The 25,899-nt window shown below is 34.7% G+C and overlaps 1 protein-coding gene across 1 annotated transcript; it reads right to left on the bottom strand.

Moving 5' to 3' along the window:
* Nucleotides 1–2,798: 2,798 nt before the first annotated feature.
* Nucleotides 2,799–21,448, bottom strand: LOC110022833 (FAD-dependent urate hydroxylase-like). The gene is made up of 6 exons (XM_020721953.1): nucleotides 21,108–21,448; nucleotides 20,886–21,032; nucleotides 20,719–20,784; nucleotides 20,476–20,638; nucleotides 13,604–13,832; nucleotides 2,799–3,398 (listed from the first exon to the last, which is right to left on the bottom strand). Exons 1-6 carry the CDS (start codon nucleotides 21,284–21,286, stop codon nucleotides 2,872–2,874), a joined length of 1,311 nt encoding a protein of 436 aa, XP_020577612.1. The 5' UTR covers nucleotides 21,287–21,448; the 3' UTR covers nucleotides 2,799–2,871.
* Between the last annotated feature and the right edge of the window lie 4,451 nt (nucleotides 21,449–25,899).

Genomic DNA, 25,899 nt, shown 5'->3' with positions numbered 1-25,899 from the left:
AATTAAATAAATTAAATAATAATAATTAATATTTGTACGATGAAAAAATAATAATATTTAAGCATAAATAACTATCATATATATTATAAAACTATATTAAAGATAATAATATTTAATAAAAATTAAACATGAATAATTTTTAGAATATTACATGCAAAAATTGATATATATTATTTGGTACAGCTTGAATCATTAAAATTTAACACTTTATTAAATTTAAATTTAATTTTTAAGATTGTAAATGTTGTTATATTGTTTGAATTTTTCTTTTAATTGGTTATGATAAAGTGGTGTCGGATAAATGTCCGACATGTGTCACATACATATACTACATGACTATTTATAATGAAATGAATATGCCAACCTAAAATTTGGTATTTACATTCTCATTTATTTACATATTTAACATTTAAATTTTTATATTTATGGATATAACATTCAAATTTGAACATTACATTAAAAAATATCACTACTGTTTTCTTAAAAATTAACAAATTTATAAAATCAAAATGTAAAAGATGTAAGTATCAAACTTTTGTTTTTAGACGTGCAATACATAAAAATTGTGCGGTATGTATGTAATTTCCCAATTTATAAAGTTATACTAATAAATACTATAAAATATAATATGTGTAATAATATTAAAAAAAAACTAAACACTTCATCCACGGAAATTAGATCAGTTCATTGTTTTAATATCACAATCATTCTTATAATTTAAGATTTATTTAGGATATCAAAATATTCAATGCTTTTTAAGGAGCCTTCAAAGTAGGTCCATTTATTGCTATAGATTTTAATATAACGGGCATTTAGATGCATACCACCAAAGTTTTATGTATTTACATATCTAACATTAAAATTTTATTTTTTTATATTTTTACCGCCAATCATTCATATCACATAAAAATAATATTATTTTTAACTAAAAAAAATGCAATACATTTTTTTTTCATGCAGAGGCAAGATGTCATGTATATAAAAATTACAATTTAGGTGTTAAATATTTAAATTCGTAGGATAGGATTGAGTGGTATGTATGCAAGTCTCCCAAAATATGAATCAGTTTGTACAGTCGATATTGACCAAAGGAGTGCGTATAAAATAAATATAAAGTGATAATTTTGCATGAAAGGTACGACGAATTATTAGAAACAAACTATGGACATGACTTTATCATTTTATATGTGTGGATGCCCAAACAGATGCGAGGACATAAATGACATAACTATGTAACTTCAGGCAAATGCAGAGCGATATTCTATTGCATGCTCCGGATGTGGCGCCCCGACCCTTGGGACACGAGCGCTCAACGCTTCGGTGCCAGGAGGGGGTCCGCACCCAATTTGAGTCCATGTACAGTTCTAGAAATATAGTTGTCGACACTCTAGCGCCCGAAGAATTGTATATGATACAATCACAAAGATGTGAAGTTCCTTCAAAAGAATACATGGTTTGTAGACATAAAAAGATGTTTTATTGACAGATTTATATTAGACTGTGTGCACACAAAGTGTTAGAAAAATCATTACCACTTCATTAAACTTTTTTATAATTGTTATATTATGCTTATTTTATATATGGATGATATGTTGATTGCAGGAGCATATATGGAGAAGAACAATGACTTGAATGAGCAATTCTTAGATAGAGTTTGAAATGAAAAATTTAGGTCTAACAAAAAAATATCTTAGCAATGGAATTAGTAGGGACAGGAGTGTAAGTAAATCGAAGTTGTCTTAGAAGGTTTTGCACATATTCAATATGAGTAGAGCAAAATCAGTTTGCACCTCCTTATGTGATCACTTTAAACCATCTACGGGAGAATTGTCCAAGACTAAAGTGGAACAAACACAGATGAAAAGAACTATGTATATTTCAACAATTTGAAGTTTGATATATGTGGTGATATGTGCATAATCATATATTGCTTATGCAGTGGAAGCAGTCAGCATATACATGGGCAATCCGAGAAACATCATTGGGAGGCGATGAAGTAGATTCTCATATGCTTGAGATGAATAGTCAGCAAGGCACTTTACTTTTAAAATGCAGGAAGGGATAAATAGATTCAAATATGACATGAGATATTGATGGTAGAAGAAGTACAACATGTTATATCTTCACTTTGGGAGAACACAACAGTGAGTTGGGATAGAGAGATTCGAGTGTTGTATAATTTGTACAATTCTCATTTTCATAATAGATATTTTGGTGTAGTATGACTCCATAATTTTTTTTTTCTCATTCTCACATTTTTCCATGTTAAATCATGATGCTCTTTGAATTTTATGTAATTTCTTATTTTGTGCACTTCAATTCAAAATTTTACTTTGATTTTCTCGAATCAATATTGTTGTCTCTTCCCCAACATGAAACATGAACTTATGGTTATAAAACTATTAAAAGAAAAAAATATAATTTTTAGGACTTTATAAAATGTTTTTAAAACTATAAATGGTCATAAAACTATTAAAAGAAAATTTTGAGCCAAACAAACCCTTTCATGTGTGCTCGAACGAATAGCACATTAGTACATTAGTTGGGAACTATGTGAAAAATCTCAGTTGACTCGTTCAAACCCATATCTGCCTGAAAAAAAAAAAAAAAAAAAAGAAGGGGGTTTTTTTGACGATCTTACCAACGAAGCATAACAAAGTTCTCTTTTTTTAAGTACTAGAAAGGTTTCAAGTGCTTTATATGTACCCCCGCAGAACTAATCCTTGATGTGCACCTAATAATCTCCAAGAGGATACACCAAGACTCAAGTCAGGAATAAGCACAACAAAAACAAAATCTTTGCAATCTAAACCTATATGTTTGCATCTATAACAAATTGCTAGTTCGCAAATACATACAAAACAGGTTTAATCAGGTAGAAGCTACAGGCTCCAGGAATTCACACTCGAAGTTTGTATGCTCTAAAAATGGCGCTAACCTCACAAACCAAGGAATCACAATATTGTTCCTGAATCCACACACCACCGGATTATCCCACTGTAACAACGAGCCGACCAAATTAGCCCGAGCAGTAAGCAGAAACATTCGACCCCACCGCTCCTCGCCGAAAGATCTGAGAGCCGCTTCGACCGATTCATCATTGCCTCTCTTTAATGCCGCAGCGAGTTTTCCTGCAAGAACGACCGAGTCTTCTAAGGCACAGCATGCACCTTGTCCGAGATTAGGCGTCATCGGATGCCAAGCATCACCGACGACCACCACCTTATTTGCCACCGCCGGCGGGCTAAAGCAGGGCCAAAGCCATCGGTCTACTAAAGGTGTCTTGATCACAACATCATCTGGTGTGTTGTGCAGGACATCTAACAGATCTGAAGGCCAGTTTCTCAAAAGCTCGAGAGCTTGATTTTTAAGAATGCTTGGATCATCAACTCTTGGACCTGTTTTGATACAGATTAACAGTGATGAAAGCTGGGTTTGTTAATAGGAAGATTTACATAGATGCCACTTAATTCCTATGTATTTACGTATCTAACGCCTAAACTTTATTTTTTAGATAGACGCCACATTTATCTATGTATGAAAAGGTGTATTTTACCTTTTTAAAGTTAAAATAATGATATTTTTTTATGTGATATAAAAGATTTAGATGATATAAATATAAAAAATAAATTTTTGGTAAGTATCAGATATCAATCAGCAGTGTAACAGGAATGTTCTCCAATAAAAATCATAATAACAGAGGTGTTTTCTTGTAGTTTAATAAAAACCTAAATCTGGCAATAATTTATTGCTCTCTAATGTGTACCGAAAAAAAAAAAATAGCAGAGATTAAAAATAGGACGGAATGCCATGATCTAAAAGTGGGAGGATTAGACATCAAGATTAGGAGCATGCACACTCCATTTTGTTAAAATACATACATGAATCAAGGTTAAAACTAATTTTTTTATTATTTAAAATATGGTTTATAAAATTCAAAAGATGGAAATCATGCGGTAGATCAGCTAAAATAGCGTAACAATCCGTTATAGGTTTACTATTATCTGTCATTGAAATGTCAAGCATCTGTTGAATGGTGATGGCACTTCTGGGTTAAATCCAACGGCATGGTTTCTAAGGACCACCTTAGTGATTTGGCGTGCATGAAAGCAAAATTTGACCATAAAAACAATTTTTAAAAGATGGCGATTGATATTTAAAAAAAAAAAAAACAAATAATGGTGAAAAGCATGCAAGTTCATCGAACTAGAGACTAAATTGCAAGAAAACAAAGAAAAATGTTTAGAAAAAAAGGGCCAACCTATTATTAGAATATATTTTCAAGAGAAATATGATGAGAAAAGCACACCCCAAATACTATCAATACTTGAAGTTAGGCTCTCCACTAACGAACTTGCATGCTAGCCTTCGTACTTCGGCCTTATTCTATTGAAATGAGAGAGATCCTTCTTGCCCTTGATGGAATCCATTAGGATAGTCTAAGGTGGTGTTTGGTTGCCTCCCTGATTTACGGCAAGTAGGATTTAGGGGTTTATCAAACTCACATTTTGACGGAGGAATGCTCGCAAACCTACTCCCTCAAATCCATATGTGAATCAGATCTAATAAATCCGGATTTACGTCAAAAATTAGAAGGAACCAACGAATATTCGATTTTAACCTAGCGTGGGATTTAAGTTTCATATTTTTAGTGTTTGGTTGGATTTACATTAAATCTATGACTAAATCCAACTTAAAATATGCTACCAAACACCCCCTAAGACTTTTAACCTACATTTTGATATTATTTTTATAGAGCATCATGAGGCCGCACATATGAAGCTAGATAAAATGTGAATTTGATGTTGAGTTTGATAGCCATCAACTTGAAAATTACAATCACATTTTTTCAAAATATTGTCGAAGACTTTTATAAGAGAAATATGCGGAAAGAATGTCACGCACATCTTAATAAATTTTTTACTTGAGAATAATTTTTTATGAGTTTTCATAAAATAGAATAATCTCTACACAGGACCTCTTCTCAATCAATTAATAATAAACATGTTAGTCTTTAAAACAACCTCTGCTTTGTTAACATACTCCTCGATTCCAATATACCATTTACCTAACAGCACCATCCTGTTCTTTGGAATCTCTCACTTGACAAGAAATTATCCCATGTGACACCTCCATAATCCTCAACACGTGACTTTGTAGCTCCCACATTTCATGTCATATACAAGAAGCCATTTTTGTTTTTCCATGCTATTACTACTAGCACCCTTGGCCACGTTCTAAGGATCACTGCAAAAGTTTGTGACAAGTCGTTCACCACAAAGCTAATTAAGATCAAGTTCATCTTCAAACTAGGAATGTACCACATTTTAAAAAGCACTCGTAGTTCCATTACCATACTCATATGCACATGACCAATTCATATGAAACCTAAGAATTCACCATCAATTAGATAAATTTTCTAGTAAGCTCTTACATATTAGTCAAGCCATAAACACTTTGTATTGGGTATAGTGAAAAGATGCACCTAAGACCTTGTTTGATGGAGCGGCTCAGCCCCATTCCATTTGGAGAGAAGACAAAATGCAGGTCTTCAATTTGGTGAAGAAGCATTGTTGGAAGCTCGTGGAACGAAACGTCGTCTACTCGACGTTTCACATCGCAACTATTTTTTGTTCTTTTTAATGGAACTCAGAGTCGCCGGCTTATCTATTTATACGTCATTGTATGATTCTCTTTTTCAAATAAATCTCCCTCTCAGATCATAAAAACGATCCAAAAAAGAGAGGAATCGAAAAGAATTACAAAATAGACAAACAAATTTTAAAAACAAATATGGAAAACATATAAGTTAATCCTCGTGTGATACGCCGACAATATAAATTCAAACATTATCAGATCAAAATATCTTGAAACACGATATCCACCAATAAAATCCCTACATAAGTCATCCATAACCAGAGAACCAAAAAGAATATTTTTGCTCTAAAGTCAAGAAAACTCTCAAAAAAACGTATTGTTTTAGTTAATTACAACTTAAGGATACAAAAAAATACTCTAGATAAAATGTGTTTTGCTTACATTATCATGATAATTGGTGAATAGATCACCAAAAGGATGGTTATTTTGATCAGGAGCATCTCACCAACTAGGAAGCTTATACTGAGCCACATGGGAGAGGTTGAATCCCTCATATTCACAAATGGACGACGACACGCCAATAAACAAGGCCTAGGAAATAACCAAGTCGACTTTACATGAACATCTCTATGCTTCAAGGCCTAACCGGATCATAAGAGCAGATAATTAATCACTACATCCCAAACGAGCGACGACCTATCACAATAAGGGTTGTTAAGACGACATCAACGAAATCACAAAGAACTAATGAGCTCAAAGAGTTTTAACAAAGAAGAAGTAGAATACTTAAACAGGTAGAGGTAATCAGGTTAGTATATCATGAATCCGCCGTCTCAAGCTACGAAAATCTTAAGTCAACTTGGTCGAGAAGATAGTCGACCCAACCCGACCAGAGATCCCTCTTCAACAATCCATGAATTGTGTCATCTAAGGAGAGCTCGGTAGCGCTAAGGCCAAAAAAATGAAACTCTTTCCTATGACCCTGTGTAAGTAGAGCTCAAAGATATGAGACTTATACCTGCTAAATAAATGACAAGGTAGTCATCGAAAAGAAGAGAAAAGAGAGGTCCAGCTACAATGCTGAAAACAATCACACAAAGAATTTATACCTCAGGGAAGCCTAACAACCTAAGCATGCTAAACAACAACCTAAGTAGAAATCTATCCGGGATTTCTCCTCATAACATGCAGAATAATGCAATTATCTAAAATCCCAACCATGGAAGCCCTATTACATATGACTAGGGATAAATTCATGCATGCAGACCATCTTAAAACTGGCCCGAAAGTCGTGCAGAAAATAAAGTGCAGGCTTTAAATAATTGAAATATTTTAATCATAAAATATAATTAATCTTAATCTTTTATTATTAATATTTTTAAAAAAAAAATTAGATCCTTAAAGAACCTAAATTATACTTCGCAGGATTTCCACACAAGCCACAATCAAAGAAAGCGAAAATAAGAACACCCTACGCAAAGCAAATCAAGCCAAATATAAATAAATAACAGTGGTCAGATGTCGTTGGGTCGACAACATATCCCAGAAAGCAAAAATATGATCAGACTTTGCATATATATATGTCTGGTCCTAATATTATACATCAAAGTAAAAATCTAGAATTAAGGTACGAGACACGAGCTAATTGCTCTTGGTCCCCTCCACGTGGTTTCTGTGTCAAGCACATTGAAACACGAGCTCGTACCTTATTTCTAGTACAGACTCCCCTAAAAACTTTAAAAGTTACATAATAAAGTCTAAGAAAAGACTCGACCTGCACAAAAATCAAGTTAGCACAAAAGCTACCTATATGCGATGTGGTGAATCATGTCCGGTGGGAAAAGAGCTTAACGACACGTGGAGAAAGATGCTAGCATAAATCATTACAACTCCTTCCTGTTGGACATGACTCCCTAAATACCATTAAATAAGTAAAAATAGTTGTTTAGTAGATTGATTTGTATAGCAATTAAGTATGATATAACCTAAATCCTACTAAACAACTAAAAATGACAACTTTAAAACTTACATAAACTTAATATCTAAGAATTTATATAACATATACTATACAAGCTATCATCGAGCTACCAAAAAATGAGTTAATATTCTGTTGATTAAATTTTATTTAAATATTATATCATATATGATACGAGCTAAAATCGAACTTAATATCAAGTACTTAACAAGTTACTTGTTGAACAGCAAACGAGTTTGTTTGTGAACATAAATAAACAAGTTCGACTATATTCATGTTTAGTTTATTTTAAGTTTCGAGCTTTTAAAAATTGTTCAAGCTTGTTTATTTACTAATTTGAACGAACATGATTGAGTTTTAATCGAGTCGAGTTCGAGTTGTCCATCAAGTGCATTAGTTCATTTACAGGCCTACACACACCTCCTTTTTCACCAAGGAAATCAGATGGTTGAAGAAGAAAGTGAGAAAGGAGAAGAAGATAAGGAAAAGGAAAGAAATGGGGGAAGAAGGGCTAGAAAACTCTCAAGCACGCCAAAAAAAAAACATCACTGCTCTCCACACAATGCTCTCTCACACACTCAAAGAAATGGTGGAAGAGGAAGAAGAATATGAAGAAGAGAAGTTAGTGGAGGAAGAAGATGAAGTTGGGGCTGAAGATGAGGAGGAAGAAGAAGCTTCTCATCTTTTCTTCACCTACTCAAAAACTCTTCTCCCAAGCTTCTCTCCACCAGGGCCCAAGAGAAAAACCAGCTCTTTTCTCCTCTTTCCACCAAAAATGGCTGCTCTTCTCTTCTCTAACCTCCTTCCAAGTGTCCAAGAAAGTCCCTTCATAGCCGCTTTTGCCTCAAGCATTTTCGGTTGTTTGGGGGCTCGAGTAGGCCTCGATTTGGTCAAAATCCCAAGAAAATTTGGGATCTTAAAGCAGAATGACGCCTAGGCGCCAGTCGAGGCCCCTACGCGACAAGGTCGAGTGCCTAATTTCCTCTCGCTTTGGCTTCATTGTTGTCGGGAGTTGTTTTGAGCGCATAAGCACCTAGACTGGGCGCCTACTTGCAGGGCTCTCGATTTTGTGGCTCCTAGGGATGTCCTTGGCGTCGAGGCGCCCGAGACTGCCGCCTCGACACTAGTCGAGCCTGGTAAACCCCAACCTTTGTAAAAAGCGTCTGAAGAAGGGTTTTATCAATTCGTAAAATATGGGAGACTTTGTATCACTGAAACATAGTCCCAAAACTTCAAAATAATCATTTTTATAAATTTTCTATCAAAGATTTTAATGCAACGAGCGCCCTGGACCACTGCAAGGGTGTATAGCCCTAAATCCTGATTTTCTTGAAATGCATGTGGACGAGTTTTATAGATTTTTTCGAGTTACGAAATACTACATATAAACATTATGTGATCCCATATCACTCAAAAGGACATCCAACACGTGTGATATAAAAAATTGATGCCAACAACAATATCTCTAGAGCTTCGCCCACTGTATCGCTTTGTTTAGCTATTTTGCAAATGAAGTTGTCCATAATAGTCTCCATCATCTGCGTTAATCCCTCTCCCCCGACACCAAGCACTCTCTTTTCCACCTCTCTTTCCCGTGTCGGCCATCTGTCCGACCTCCCCAATCTCCTTTACTTCATCCTCTCCTCCGCCATCGATCCCACCGCCTTTTCTTCTGTCCTATTGGATTCATCAGTGTGGAACGCTATGAGCTCGCCATTGCTGGCCTAGATGACACTGTGACCCTCCTCGACGATACCACCACTGCAAAGTTCCCCACCCCATGAACATACTGCACCATCCTTCTCGCTCTTCTCCAAAAATCTCAGTTTTATCTCGCTCTGCCTGCTCTAGCCGAGATGAGAAGGTTGGTTGGGGATTTTCAAGATGATAGGGAGCTACAATAAATGAGGAGTGTTTTAGACATTTTGTGTTTGAAAAGTTACCACTAATCAAACGGATTATTATCTTTAATAAATAAAACTTTATATCACTATTTATGATAAAGTTCTGTTTAAATGGACTTTTCTAAAAGACCAAGCTTTCTGAAACGAAGCCTAAGCCTAGGGTACAAGGCTCCATAGGACCATAGGTGTATCGCAGATCTCATTAGTCACAGCACACAATTTTTTTATCTGATTTGAACATTTTTTATCCTTTCTTTGTAGATAATCCCTTTCATTTAGCCAATCTTATTACCTGCTGGCATGCGCCACTAAGACCATTTGATTGGCTTCTTTGTAAACATTTAGATCTACCGATGTTGTTGCTTCGTTGCACACTTGTTCCTTGGCTTTCAAGGATCAAATGGCAGATGAAAACCATTCACCTGATTAACATCTTCTAATGCCCTAACTCAAAATCAAGCAATCGACGTCATTGAGCTTTGCTTTTGCAAACTCATATGAACCATTAACAGTTGTCAGAATTTCAGGCCAACTTTTCAATAGTGATAATAGCAAGCTCAACACACGAACTTAGTTGTTAAAGCTGATATCCACCCAAGTTAAACTGACTTGTAATCAGATTGAACTCATTGAGTTGCATTGCTACGTAAGTGACTTCAGTCATCCTAAATTGAATATTTTCTCCTTAATAACATCTTGTTTGCTGAAAAGGTTTTTTTTTATTTTTCTTACTACGTACACATGAGTGTGCTTGTTTATTGAAAAGGTTTTTTTGTACATATTTAGCAGTGCTTTCAACACGCCAATAGTGACCCTCTCATGACAATGTATTGAAAGAAATGTTATTTGTTAATGACAAATGTATAACTCTAAACACTCGTCTGTCCAAAAGATCCCAATCTTTTTGGCTCATGACAGTAGACTTTGACTCAAAAAGAGGTGCATGTAACATTCTCTTATACATATAATCGTGAATCTGCATCTTTTTTTACCCTAATACTCGCCAAAGAACCAATTGGTCCTCGCCTTCTCGTCTCCATGTGCCATATCCACACACTTTTGGTAGACCTCCAAGCCAGTGAATTTAGAGCAATGACAATCACAAGAACAAGAAAAATAATATTTTAAATAATATTTTCTACTATTTTTCTATAATTACATACTACCCAAGCTCATTTGTTTTCTTTCATTATTCAATTACAAGCAACATACTTGCTTGTCACCACTACCCTAAGAACTTCTAGACGCCTCCTCTACTTATTGTCCTCCTTGTTTACATGCACCATGAGCCACAAAGGCTTGAACTCCAACTACTTACCATTATCAATCAAGACCATCGAACACCAAGAGCTCAATGACCTTCCAATCAAACTATATATGATCTCACCATAATCTATCACCTCTTCCCTTAACTAAAGGAGGTGCATTGCTATGGATGCTTGACCTTAGGCTCTCCACTGATGTGCTTGCTGCTTCACCACCAACCTCTTTTTGAATTGAGAGAGATCCCTGCCACCCTTGATGGCATTCACAAAGAAAATTAAAGAGTTGCAGCCTTTCTTTTGATTTCAGTTTCTTTTCAAAATTATCGTAAGTTAGCAAACATGAAAGCCTAAGCTTGAGTTTGATGGCCACTAAGGCCCTGTTTGGGGCAACCGTTTTACCGCGGTGCGACAAGAAATGCGACCCTTTGCGTTTGGTTTCAATTACGCGGCGGATTTTATGAAAAATCTGAACAAAACGAGGTCGCGGTTTCAGCCCCGCGGCACGCGTTCGTTTTTAAAGTGTTGACGCGGCTACCCCTCCTCTCCCGCAATCATTTCTCTCACGCGCCTTGCCCTAGATGCCCTCCTCTCTTGCGATCCTCTCTCTCACGTCTTGCCCTAGCAGCCCTCTCCTCTTCCCTCTCTGTCTCTCTTGTGATTCTCGCAATTAGAGTTGTACTTCCCTCGGTGAGTTCTCTTCTTCCTCTCTTTTATCTCCTCCGCAGCTCTGTTTGGATCTTTTGATCAGTGCGAGGTGTTGCTTCTTCATGAGACGTTGGCTCGTATGTACTGTGGTTCCTCTGTGTAGTAATTCCTCTTTGTGTTAGGTAATCTCTACCTTAACTATGCCATTGTTTTTTATATTGAAAATGTGCATGTATCCAATATTGTCGTGGTTTCTTCTTTGCAGTGGTTCCTCTGTATTGGGTAATTTTGTGCGGTGGTTTTTTTACCCTAACTATGTGGCTTTTGGTTTTGTGCTTTTGTTCCCACCGTGGGTTCCTCTGTGCGGTTGTTCCTCTTGGTGCTGGTGTGGTTTCTGTGCTCGAGAATAATGTGGTTTTTTTTATTTGGCTAATGTTTATGCTTCATTGCTTCTCAATTGAAGTTGGATTTTGTGATTTTTCGGATCCCATGTGCAATGGCTTAGATTTTTGGATTTTTTATTTGACAAATGCTTATGCTTTATTGGTTTTCAGTGAAGCTTGACTTTGGGATTTTTGGGGATCCAACGTGCAATGGCTTGGATTTTTTGGATTTTAGATTTGGCAAATGCTTATTCTTACTCCTTTACGTTCTTGAATAATGGTGTAATATGTGTTGGTTTTGAATGCACATGCAATGGGGGATTATGGTTTTTCTTTTGCTCAGTCATTGTACATCTGGTTGATGTTGGCCTATGGTGTTGATGTGGTGGGTGTGGGGATGGATCTGTTTATGTTGAAGGACAAGGAGGTGGTGGTGAAGGGTGGTTGGTGCGTGGATGTGGAGGAGGTGGTGGTGTAGGGTGATTGGTGTGCGGATATGTATGTGCTGGTGGATGTGTTTGTGTGTGGGTGAGATGGTGGTGGTTGGTTTATGGTTGCAGATGAGTTGGTGATGGTGGATGTGTTTGTGTGTGGTTAAGGAGGCGTTGGTGTGGATGTTTTTGTGTCAGTGGATGTGTAGAGGAGGTGATATTGGATGTGTTGATGTGTTTGTGTGTGGTTAAAGAGGCGTTGGTGTAGTGTTTTTTTTTCCTTTTGCATTTCCTTTTTTATGGGTTTTGGAGGTCTATGATGAGACGGTTGATTTTATGGGCTTTTTTGGATGCCCTGTATGTCGTCACTATTAATTGGTGACACATGTGAAATCCTAATGAAGACAACCAAGTTCCTCTCTTTTTTGCGGTGCCTAGTTTTTTAGGTTCTCCTAGATGATTCTTTTTTGTGATATGCATATATGACATACACGAGTTTGGTATTACGTGGCTTAAAGGCAACCAAAAACCCATTTTTTATAATGTCTATTGTCTTCTTATAATGATAAATTCGTTGGTTTATATATTGAATTCTTTAAGATCTCACAGTTGCATAAAACTTTCATTATTTACTTAAGTTATATACTTTTAGTTATGTTATGTCTAAGAGTATGTTTTTTTAAGCTTTCAGAAAAGATGAGCTCGAAAATTTCCAATACCTTCAAAGAATTGCACTGCTATTGTGGACTTTAATGTTCCTTGCTCACTTCACATCAACCACATAGCTACGAGAGACAGTTTTACACGTGCCCACAAAGAATCATAAAAAACTGTGACTATTTTCAGTAAACAAATGGACTGGAAGATTCCACTGCCAAAAGTGATCAGTCATGGAGAGTATCCCTGCAGGACGACTTAGTCCTTCACATACACCGTCTATATTTTAAAATAATATTATCATTTTATTAATTATTATTTTAATAATCATTTTCTTAATTTTAGTAGTCCTGCTACTCACTTTTTAGTGATGTGTATCTTTATTTTGTAATATTTTACACTTGATATTTATTTTTAAAGTATAAAATGTACTGGTATGAACAGTCACATTGCAAAAAACATTACTAAACAGGGGTAGAATGATCATTTGTCCAAAAACAACTACAATACAGTTGTTTTCAAACTATAAAAACAAACAGACAGTCAACTTATTATTAAGTTGTAGCTGCCTAAAATAGACCCTAAATCTAAAAATCAGATTCGAATTTGGTTCAAATCTTATCCATTATATTAACAATTTCCAATAACTTTGAAATAAAATTTAAAAAGAGGCAATGTATGGCAAAGCAGAGTTCACAAGTTCTAACAGAATATACCAGAAGTTCTTCAACAATAATGAACTAACCTGGCGTTGGGCTGTTGAAGCAGATAAACCAATAAACTTGTGTTTGGGAAACGGGAACAAGCCCTGCACGGAGTCCGTTTCCATAGATGTAGTTCACTCTTGCTTTAAATGGCTGGCCTGCAGGATAAAGTCCAAGGCCACGAAAGGCACAATGTCCAACATATTTGGGCTCTGGAAAACCCATCCATTTTGCTACTGGTGATCGAATTCCATCACAGCCTATCACAATCTGTTGCAAAATTAAATTTCAGATGTAAAAGTTTAGGCAAAAAAATATAATTAGGTTAGAAGTTAGGCAAGGAAATGATATCCAAAAGCAAGAATTAACACGTGAAAATCGTGAAGAACCTAGAAATGAAGAACCTACACGAATCTAACATTCGTTGAAAGTTGCTGTTTGTAGAAAGCTTTAACCTAGAAATAAGAGCTTATCATGATGAATTTATAAGTATAAAAAATTCAATGATTATAAAATCCATTCTAATTAATATTAATTAATACTGGGTAAGACGCTTACCCAATTATTTTTTTCTCGAATAAAGAGAATTGCTCAAAATGCACCAACAATTAATTATAGGAAAATAAAAAGTGTCCAGAACAGATGGCAGAAGAAGATTGAAATAATGTAGGAAAGATTAGGTGGCCAAACGAGGATGGATGTCAGTTATGACGCCAAAGTTGAGATTGAAAGCAACAAGGAGAGAGCAAAAAATGAAGTGTCCTTGGTTTCGACATGTTCGAGCACCACACTAGAGCATGAGCAAGATCAGTCCTGGCAGCACATAAATAATAGCTTTGGGAGTTGGACAGAAGGATAGAAAACAGAGCAATACAAAATCACATATACAAAGAATCACTAGATTTCAACCTACAGTGTTAGGATAGTGATAAAACTTCAAGCAAAACTAAATGAAGATGAAGAATAAACAAACAAAAGATCATATTGACAAGACAAATTTATATTGATAATATTCAATAATATTCACTGCTGCATAGATATCAAATTCTACGAAGCTTTAAAACATAGTATATCAAAGTGTTTTTCATATATACAAAGATAATGATAGAGACGTCAATTTTTTCACGTCAACAATTGAGAGTGAACACAACCACCTATTGCGAAAATGAGGGCATGCAATGTAGCTAGTCCATTTGATGTGTCAAATCTAATGATATTCAACCGCACTATTAGATTTAGTCCAGGGATTGTAATCACAATTCTTATTGTTTAAGTTACAAGAGAAATGCTAGTAACATTTTCATTAAGTCATCCCAAAGATCGAAATAGCCAAAAATAGCTAATCTCTAAGGCTTAAGCAATTAAATTTGAGTTGAAGTGATAGAGGTTGATCTAGTTTTAAAGAATAATGAATTAGATAAAGTGCCTATTGTGAATCTGTGATAAATTGCAACCCTTCTTAAGTGATTGCCGAACTAGTGCATTGGCCCCCTCTTTAAAGGATGATTGCACTTGCATACGACATAAGCAAATTAGTAATAATGATATCATCTTATTGATGAATGAATTGACTTTCTTATGCTGCTTAAATGCAGTTATTATAGTTTCCCACTGTCTACTTTATTAAATTTCTATTTGTAGCTCACATTTATTTTAATAACTATAAGATTTATTTTGATAACTCACGTTATTTATTTTTTATAACTCATGATAACTAAAGTTATTTATTTTTTTAACTCATAACTTATGTCAAAACTCATGATAATTTATGATATTTATTTTTGTAACTCATGATAACTTAAATTATTTATTTTCCTAACTCATAACTTATGTCATAACATATAATAACTTATGATATTTATTTTTATAACTCATGTAATCCATAAAATGAATAGGAGTTACTAACTTATATCATTGATTTTAATAATAAAAATTAATTAATTTATTAAATATCATAAATCTTATTGGTTAGTAACTCTCTTGATGGATAGTGATTAAATAGAGCATAATTCAGATAATGAGTCATCTTTCTTCCTAACACCCCGTACAATTCTCTCCATCAGAAAGTACAAAAAGTTTCAAGGGATTAGAGAGAAACTTCATCTCTTCAAGATCAAATTTCTTCAAGATTAAATTTTATCATCATGAATACAAGTATGTGTTACTTTACTATAGATATGTAAAAGTCATGAATTTAAAAATTTTGGCTATTATGTATTTTTAGAATTTGTGTAATAAATGTTAAACATGAATTTCTAACATGTAGTATCAGAATCTTGATTACTAAATTTATGATTTTTCATATAATTTTATTTATGTTAATTGTATTAAATTTTCGTTGTGAATTAGATCTTGAATTAGATCGCTAAAGTAAATTGATGTGATTGAAATTATTATTTATTTGATGTAGATGTTATGTTTAATTTGTTAGTCACCAAAGTAACAAAATTAGTAAATTTAATACACGTCAAATTAAATAAATTCAATTACTCACGAGTATGTGATACTTGTTATAAAATAATTTAACATTTCATTACAAAAATATTAAAATTCATTAAATATAAAATATTTCTAGATTACCCAAAGTTTGATCATTTGTTTTATAATCTTTAAATATAATTGTTGTCGATTTATATAATCGTTAAGTGATGTTTATATATCCAAAGATAATAGACATGTCTAATTTGAGTATAAACAATTATCAATTATATTAAATTTAAATCAAACATCAATTATTTTTATTATCGTGTATTGTTATATCACCCAAAGAAGATTTTTATACACTATTATTATTATAATTATTATTTTAATCAGATTTTATATGAATATTTATATAAGTTTAACGTTCGAAGCATTAATGTACGAAAATGTTTTATTTATTTGCAATAACAACTCATGTTTCTCTTCATTTGCAAGTTACATCTGTTCAAACTTTCCATGGGTTTAATTTCTCAGAATGACGTTAAGCAAGTCCAGTTTCACCTTGATGTTCTGGATCTTTATTCACATAGATATTCATAACAAACATCAATTATGTTTATTATCATTTATTGTTATATCACCCAAATGAGATTTCAATACATTATTATTGTTATTATTATTATTTTAATCTGATTTTATATGAATATCTATGTAAGTTTAATGTTCGAAGCATTAATGTACGAGCATGTTTTATTTATTTGCAATAACTACTCATGTTTCTCTTTATTCGCAAGCTACATCTGTTCAAACTTTCAATGGACTTAATTTCTCAGAATGGCATGAGCAAGTCCAGTTTCACATTCGTGTTCTAGATCATGATTTGGTACTCACGACTGACAAACCCCTTGCTCTTACTGATTCTAGCGGTGCTGAGCAAATATCTTTCTATAAAGCTTGGGAAAAATCAAACAGAATGAGCTTAATGTTTATGTAAATGGCTGTAGCAAACAACATAAAGTGTACATTTTCTAACACTGAAAATGCTAAAGAATTTTGAAATTTGCTGTGAATTGTTCTCAGTCTGACTCTGCTGACAAGTCTCTTGCTGGGAACTATTGAATACGTTAACCAACATGAAATTTGATGGTTCTCATACTATGCATGAGCATGTCGTTGAAATGACTAACATCGCAACAAGACTTAAGACCTTGGGAATGGAAGTGAATGAAAATTTCCTTGTGCAATTTATCATTAACTCTTTGTCTCTTGAGTATAGTCCATTTCACATGAACTACAACACTATAAAAGATAAGTGAAATGTGAATAAACTACAATGTATGCTCATTTAAGATGAAGCAAAACTTAAGAAAAAAACAAATCACTCTATTAATCTCATGGGTCATCAAAGAAGAGCCGTAAAGAAACTTGAAAAGAAAAATGTAAAGGGCAAACAAAGACCACTAAGGATTAATGCGTTATCTGCCCCAATTCACAAAGATGAACATAAAGAAATTAAATGTCATTTTTGCAGAAAGTCTGGACACTATCAAAATGAGTGTAAGAAGCGCAAAGACTGATTTGAAAAGAAAGGTAAATCTTGTGTTTCTGTATGTTTCGAATTAAATTTGGCAAAAATTCCTTATAAAACTAGGTGAATTGATTCTAATTGTATCACTCATGTTTCTAATACGATGCAGAGATTCCTTACAACCCAAATGTAAAATTTATCTTAATGGAAAACCGAGTCAAAACACTAATTGAAGCTATTGAAACCTATCGGTTGATTTTAGATACCGGACATCATTTAGACCTTTTCAAACATTTTATGTTGCATGATGTTCAACAAGATTTGTCTTTTAATAGACATTATGGGATAATGATGTCAATTCTCATTATGTTAAGTCTAAATCCATATTATGATACATGGAAGAGACTGTGTCGATAAATTGATGCACAACCGCCATGATTCATATTAATTTCATACTTATTAAATAATTTATGATTTAACCAATATAAAGAAGAATTTATCTTACATTTTGTGCGGTATGTTATACACTATTAAAATTAAGTGAGTCAAGTAAGAGAATGTTAAATTTTTATTTGTGGCTCACATTTATTTTAATAACTTATAAAATTTATTTTGATAATTTAAGTTATTTATTTTTTATAACTCATGGTAAATTAGGTTATTTATTTTCTTAACTCATAACTTATGTCACGATTTATGATAACTTATGATATTTATTTTTATAACTCATGATAATTTAAGTTATTTATTTTCTTAACTCATAACTTATGTCATAACTTATGATAACCTATGATATTTATTTTTATAACTCATGTAATCCCTAAAATGAATAAGAGTTACTAACTTATGTCATTGATTTTAACATTAAAAATCAATTAATTTATTAAATCATATTTGTTAGTAGCCTCATTGATGGATGGTGGTTAAATAGAGCATAATTCAGATAATGGATCTTCTCCCTTCCTAACACCCCGTATATTTCACTCCATCAGAAAGTACAGAAAGTTTCAAGGGATTAGAGAGATAAACTCCATCTCTTCAAGATCAAATTTTATCATTATGAATACATGTAAGTATTATTTTATTATAAATATATAAAAATCATGAATTTAAAAGATCTTGGTTATTATGTATTTTCATAATTTGTGTCATAAATATTAAACATGAATTTCTAACATCTTTATCACCTCTTCATCTTCAAATAGTTTATTTTTCTTGTCATTTGTTCCATTGCATTATTTCTAAGGTTTTGATATTGGCACGGTCTTACCGATCATTTACTGGTTATGCATTGGCCTCATCCTCATGGGCTATTGCAACTTGCAAGTACTAAGAACTTTTGACAACCAAGAGAACTATTCTCGCTTCTGAAGATATTGCAAGGATACTTGATCAAGCAATTAAGCAAATAAGAACTTCAATTCCACATTCTACTCTCTAGACTACCTTGGTCAACCATGAGGGCCTCTCTTTGTGTATTGAATTATACAAAAAGACCTCATTAGGTTTAGCGAGGGCTGCTCGTATTTTCACCATCTTTTTTGTCGGAAGAAAAAGAAATAAAAAAACCCATTAAGCAATAATTTACACGTGTATAAAAACATAATATGAAATTGGCTAGCACCAACAGTCTAACATAAAACCCCGACTAGATTTTGGATCTAGAATTAAGGTATCCCTCATCGACATCAACAGTGGCGCCCACCGTCTCTACTAAAGCCGATATTGATTTCTTGGTCATTCTTCTCCTCTTATAAAGATAATGACCTAGCAAATTACTAGTGATCCCTTGATACAATTCTAGAACCCCAAAACTCCTCATTCCACCATAAAAAGTCACCCTGTGTGTTTTATGTCTATTATATTATATCATGATCTTCTCCAATTATAAGAAAAGATGCTTCATATCTATTATGGTGTAACATAGGACTTATGCTAGAAGAATTATTTTAATTGGTTCAAGCCCTATGATTTTTTTCACTTCTCAAGTTTTCCACGTTAAATACTCCTATAACTTCCTTCTATCTATGTGTATGTCAAACTTTGTGCATGCTAAAATAATAAATTTACACTCTAATCCAGCAAATTTTCAAGCACGCAGCAATTTTAAAGCTCAACTTATTTCACATAGCATAGCAAAGCCAAACTCATGCCTAATATAGCTAATTCCCTCATATGCATGAAGCATCTATGAGCATGATGGTTTAACATGATATTAAAGATGCTAAAATGTCATTATATTTATCTAATAAATGTGATCTACCCAAGCAAGGAATTTATAGTGAAAGCAATCGAAGAATTCTCAAATACTAAAGCATAATAACATCAACCATATATGGTGATCAGCCTATATATAGGACTCCATTTTCAGAGAAATGTACCAAAAAGAAAAATCTTTTTGAATGGCATATACTCATACATATCATAATATCTTACACGTTTCTTAACTCACAATAAACTCTTGAGAATATGCTCCTGCATGCTAAAATGTATATAGACCCAAAGTTATAATATCAAGCAATTGAATTGTACTCAAAATAATGTTTAAATACATTCCGATATCATTTCATCTGCAATACAAAAGGCAAATCATCCAAGACAGATGCAAGCAAGCAACTTTGCATTAATGAGAGAACGACATCTTGTTAAGGATATCAGCCAAAAAGGACAGCACGCAATTGACTAGAATAAAAACTGAGATAACATTTTAGAAAATTGTTCTTTGAATTACTCTAAACGTTCAGTCTTATCATTTTTGTCATGGCATGCTAACATATAAGGAGATTTGCTAACTTGAACATTTGAGTACAAGTAAAGAAATCAAAGGGGGGAGAACAGGCACTTATATGTAAAAATTGAAGTTTAGGTGTTAGATATGTAAATACATGAGAATTGAGTGGTATGTATGTAAATCTTCAATGAGAATTGAGTGGTATGTATGTAAATCTTCATTTTGTTATCTACCTTGGCAAGCATTTCAGTACCATCTTCCAGTTCTAAAAGTGTATCGCCTGTTCCTTGTTTTTTAATAGCTCGAACCCTAGACGAGTATAAAATTGAATTGAGAGGCAGCCTACTTGAAAGGGTCTCCAATAACAGCCTCCTCTCTACCGCACGGACTTCTTGTCTGTCACGAACGTCATAATTTTCAAATAACAATGATCGGAAATCCCAATAAGTTCAATACTCATTACTCCTAGGTCTTACCCTGGTGCTTCCTCCTCAAACAAAAACGACCGCAGCTCCCTCCCATCCTCCGATCTCATCACAAGACTGCACATAGCTCGTTCGATAAAAAGTTCAGGAGAAAGCAACCCAAAAACCAAAGCAAGACTAACTCTAAGAAACCCGTAGAAACAGTGCGATTTATCTACCCCTCGATCTCGATAAATCTATTTCGAAGCTCATCTCCCACACCGATCGCGTCCAGAACACGCCACCCGTTCTTAAAGAGCGTCAATGAGGTTCCTCCTGTTCGAAGCGAATCCCCTTGCTCAAGCACCAGTGATCGGACGCCAAGCCTACCCAGAATAGAAAACCCCTGATTCAACCTCAGGCGTGATGGAAAATGTAAGGGGAGTAGAATAGGAGCAGACCTGTGGAGAGAAAGAGCGGTCGCGAGGCCTGCGATGCCAGCGCCGACAATGACGATATCCTCCTTGAGGGAGATTGAACTGGATGATGCCCTAGGGTTAAAGGCTCGCCTCTGAAGTTCTCTTCCGGCCGGGAGCCGAGAATTCGAGGAGAAGAGAGCTGAGGCGATCGTCGTGGCCATCTATTGGACTCGAAACCTGAGACTCTGAGGGATTTGGAAGTACTGGAATTGGGTGGGAGAAGGTGGGCTTCAAGCACTATGGGAAATGTGAGGTGAAGGCTCTTCATTCGATCTTTTCGTCCTCAGCTCTAGGTTTTGGTCTGATCCCGTTTGTTTTTTTTTTCTGGCGGGAGTAGCACCACGATACCAGAAATTTTGTGCAAATTAGACAAATTTAAAGGGCCATTTACATCCAAACCCCATAATTTATATATTAAATATTTCTATTTACATACATGCCAATTAAATTTTTAATATCACATCAAAAATATTATCACTATTTTTTTTTCAAAAAAAAATAAATTTTTCATGTGGAGATTTATGACACCAAATTTTTATAAGTGTAAATTTCAAACTTTAGATTTTAAAAATATAAATATATAAAAACCATGTGGTATATGTGTAAATATTCCAATTTAAAAATTGTAATAATATAAGCCCTAATAATATAACCTGGGTCTTCTGGAAAAGAAATATTATTAAGAGAAAAAAAATTATGCAGGCAATTTTATATCATTGGTATGCGAAAGAAAATTCATTCATTTAAACATAAAATTTTGATGCAAATTTAAATTAAAAATTTTTAATAATAAATTAAGCGCTCGTTTGGGGCAGCGTATAAGTGCGGGGAAATGCCGCCTCACCGTTTGGAAAATTTTTTTCGGCAACTTATCGGAAAACGCGGTTGGGTTTTTACACTAAACGCAGACCGTGGGTCGAATCCCGCGGGCTGCATTACAGGATAAGCTGCTTATTTGGATAAACTCAAGCTGCTCCAAACACACTCTTAAGAAACATCGGAATCTTAATTTCAACAAAATTATAGTAAAATTAAGAATCTTAATGGCGAGAATATTACACCCGAATAATGCAGGTGCAGACTTGTGAATAAACATTTGTTAAATGTGCTCAAACTTGAACAAAATTACAAAAATCGCATCTCTGTTTAGTTTTTTTTTTACATTTATAACTTTATTATCATATGATTATCGCTTCATATCCATCATCTCCTAGCTATTATTTCGATCCATCATCATATAATTACAGTCGTCTGACTGCCATAATCATATTTCATCATCTTACAAATATTCTTAGCTACTACTTAAGAAAATCAAGCTATTGTTGTATTATCAACTTTGTAATCCTCACATTTCCAATATTTTTGTTTAAATAAACTATTACAATTTCAATTACTGAATGCCAAGACTTTTACCTTTTCCTAAGATAATATGTCACCAAAAATTTCAATTATCAAGCACGAACCTTGATCCATGTTAGACAAAATAGCTTCTAGTGTGAAATTCAAAATAAAAAAAAACTCTAATTTTAGCAAATCTGTAATTGAAATAAGCCTCCTGAGAAGGCCAACTCAAAGATATCAAGAGAGACCAAGTCCGAATTCAAATAAGTTTAGACTTTGTTTGGGTCCGCGTTTTTCTTGCGCACGGCCCCAAACCGTGAAGTTGTTATTTTTTGCCGCGCTTTCTGTCACTGGTAGTGGCCACTTGCCGCTAAAATAGGATGAACGCGGGTCGCGGGATCGACCCCGCGGCCCGACAATCTCGAGCGTTAATGCCTCCTTTGCCCCTCTCGTCGAACCTCTCTCTCTCTCGATCCAGCTCACCTCCTCACCGGGGCATAGAGACGCCTGCTTCGCCTCCCCCCTCTCTCGCCTCTACCGCACGGCTCACCTCCCCTTCTCTACACCGGAGTTCCCTCACGCACGGCTCGCCTCTCCCTGATCTGACCGAAACTCTCTCTCGCTCGAGTCCCCCTTCCTCACTCACTACCTCCCTCCTCGCCTGCTCCCCTCTTTTAAGCATAAGTAGAGAATTTTTCATGTTTTCTTGCGCGATGGTGGAGTAGTGCTCACTTGGGGTTAGGCTTGCATCTTCCGTCGTCTTCTTCCCTCGCACAAACTCCCTTTCCCGAACGCATCAAATAGAAACAATGCAGGGACAAAAGGAGACAAAAATCTTTTTAGGCAGCATTTTTCCTTGACACTCGACCCGGGTCGTACTTCGGAGAAGTTTTGCTGGGTGCCGCCACCGCTCCTCCCGCCGCTGTTGAGGTCTCTGTGAATCCCACTGATAAAGAAAGCTGCTCTCTTTTTTTCTCCTGTAGAAGCCTTTGAATACCGTCTAGATCAGTCTTTCACAGAAAAGGAGAATGAGGCTTCCACCACCTGTACCGTAGACGGGGGACCGTGCATGTGAAATGATAGAGTTGAGAGAACGGACAACTGATGCAATGGTAGACACATGATTGGATATTTACATGTCAGTCTTTCATTCATGCAATTGGAAATTGAACAAAGTTTTTAGTGGTATGCTAGGATATAATACATCTATAAAGTTCTACATTTATTCACTTTATATTTTGAATTTGACAAATCTTCATGTAATTTGATGCAGAACATTAGTATTGTATCCATAATTTCTATTTTTATTTAAAGACGGTTGGAATAATTTTGATGCTGTGATAAATTCATATAGAAGAACCTATGATCATATCAGCTCCAGAGTTCATTCTGAATTGATATGGATGGATCTCATTGAAGCTTTTGAAGGTAATATATTATTGTTATGCACTTCTTAATGACTACGGAATGGAAGGACTTTATGCTTCCATGGAGCCTGTTATGGGATCTTGAATTTAGCTTAAAAACATTTAATGAAAATGATTGAATTTTTTTGGTTTGGTCATTTGGTATAATCTCTTTTATAAAATTGCTGCAGATGTTTCAGTGGTACGGGAAAAGTGCAGTTGTCTGAGTAGCTGTTTTGAGCTCTTTTTTATTTGTGTGATGAAACTCCATACTTAGTGGAGTTGGGGATTTTACAAATCAAGCATGGAGGCTTCTTGTGTATCCCTTGAGAGGATTGTTGCATTACTATTTTATTTATTAAGTCAATTGAATTTCTTTTAGTGTAGCCAATGTCTTTAAATTTGTGCTTGGAAGTATGCTTTACCCCGCTTCTTTTTGTTATGTGGTGGATTGCAACGGTCATTTTCCAATCCTGTCCTTTTGTGCTACTTTGGGTTTTTGCACCATATTATTCAGTTCATCAGGATGTTACCATATATGAATGGTTGTTGCTTATTTACTTTTGAAAGATGAGGTGATTTATGGCCAAATACCATCAGATCTTGCATAATTGATATTTCCTATGGTTAAATCTATTCATTACATGTGTTTTTAAATATCATCTTTCCTAAGATATTTCCTACGGTTAAATCTATTCATTACAGTGCTAGTTTTGTAAGTAGCAATGTTTAAGCGTTATGTATGCAGTTGTCCTTACTTTATGCTGATGGGCAAGATGGTATGTATGTAAATCTTCCTAAAATTAATTAGTATGGTGGCATATACTTTGTAAAAATTAAAGTGTTAGATATGTGGATACATAAGAATTAAGTGGTGTGTATGTAAATTTTCCTAAAATTTAACGATCTCCTAAGTGGAGGTCATGATTGTCTAGTTCAAAAAATTTCTAAATCCATGATTTGGAAAGGTTTTGGAAAGGTTGTTTTGGAAAGGTTTTCCAAGGTTTTCCAATTGGGTCCCTTATGTGGATTGATGTTTTCCTTTTATCAGATGCTGTATTTTTTCTCGGTCTCCTTTATTGCTTGATTTGAATGATATGTATTGAAATGCTGCTTGATAATGAAGGCCTTCTTGTGTATATATTCGATCAGAAGCTTCTGCCGAATGATTTCTCCATGTTTGCCCGCCTTCTTGTGTATATATTTGATCAAATTTTGTTCTTCTACAATCCCAACAACGGTGCAAGTCTGCTCTCCTCTGTCCATTTTCACTCTAAAACACCTGCCGTTATATAAACACCTGCCATTGTAATGTAGTTAATTAATTACTTATATAGCTAATGAAAATAAGATTTAATTTTAATTTAATTTAGAGGTTGGGATGACCGAGTTACCTCTAAGTTTCAGCAATTCATTCTCCAAATCATTTACACATCTCTGAAAGGGCAAATTAAGCTTTATAAAAGAAAAGTGAGATGAAGTATCGTCTCATCTCATATTTCCAGCTTTTAGTGGTAACTGCACATGCCTTCGATTATCTTTTGGATTGTTTGTATTTGAACTTCTTCCTTTGTTATTTTGACCCCCAATTAATGAACTAAGGTAAAAGGGCAATTTTGTAATGTGGCACCGCCACCTACCACATCTCACCTACCGCTCACCTACCGGCCACCTACCGGCCACCTACCACCCACCTACCTCCCGCCTACCACTCTCTTGCTTCTATAAATAGAGAGGGTGTGAGGCCTAGGAGAGTAAGGGAGAAGAGATCTTAAGCTACCACAAAGGAGGAGAGAATAGCTAAAGAGCTAGAGAGGAGGAGAGCATCTTGAGGCCTTGTATCAAGGTGTCGCTTGAGAGGGAGGTCGTAGAAGGAAGATGAGGGCTCATCTCTATGTATAAGCTATGTATTCTCCATTTCTTTTGCCTTAGTGAAATATTTGATTGATTCCCTTCCGTGGACGTAGATCCAGTTGGATCGAACCACGTAAACGATCTGTGTTTGCTTGTGTTCTTTTTCGTCTCAT

Source organism: Phalaenopsis equestris, unplaced genomic scaffold (assembly GCF_001263595.1).
Source record: "Phalaenopsis equestris unplaced genomic scaffold, ASM126359v1 Scaffold000202, whole genome shotgun sequence".
Classification (NCBI taxonomy): domain Eukaryota; kingdom Viridiplantae; phylum Streptophyta; class Magnoliopsida; order Asparagales; family Orchidaceae; genus Phalaenopsis; species Phalaenopsis equestris.
This window is presented reverse-complemented; position numbering and strand designations above follow the sequence as displayed.

Bases quoted from the DNA above. Each gene is read 5' to 3' on its own strand.
- LOC110022833 (XM_020721953.1), bottom strand. From the start codon at position 21,286: ATGGCCACGACGATCGCCTCAGCTCTCTTCTCCTCGAATTCTCGGCTC. The intron at 20,639-20,718 runs GTAAGACCTAGG...CGTTCGTGACAG, and splicing joins TTTGAGGAGGAAGCACCAGG to ACAAGAAGTCCGTGCGGTAG. The intron at 3,399-13,603 runs GTTAGTTCATTA...GTATCAAAACAG, and splicing joins CTTCAACAGCCCAACGCCAG to GTCCAAGAGTTGATGATCCA.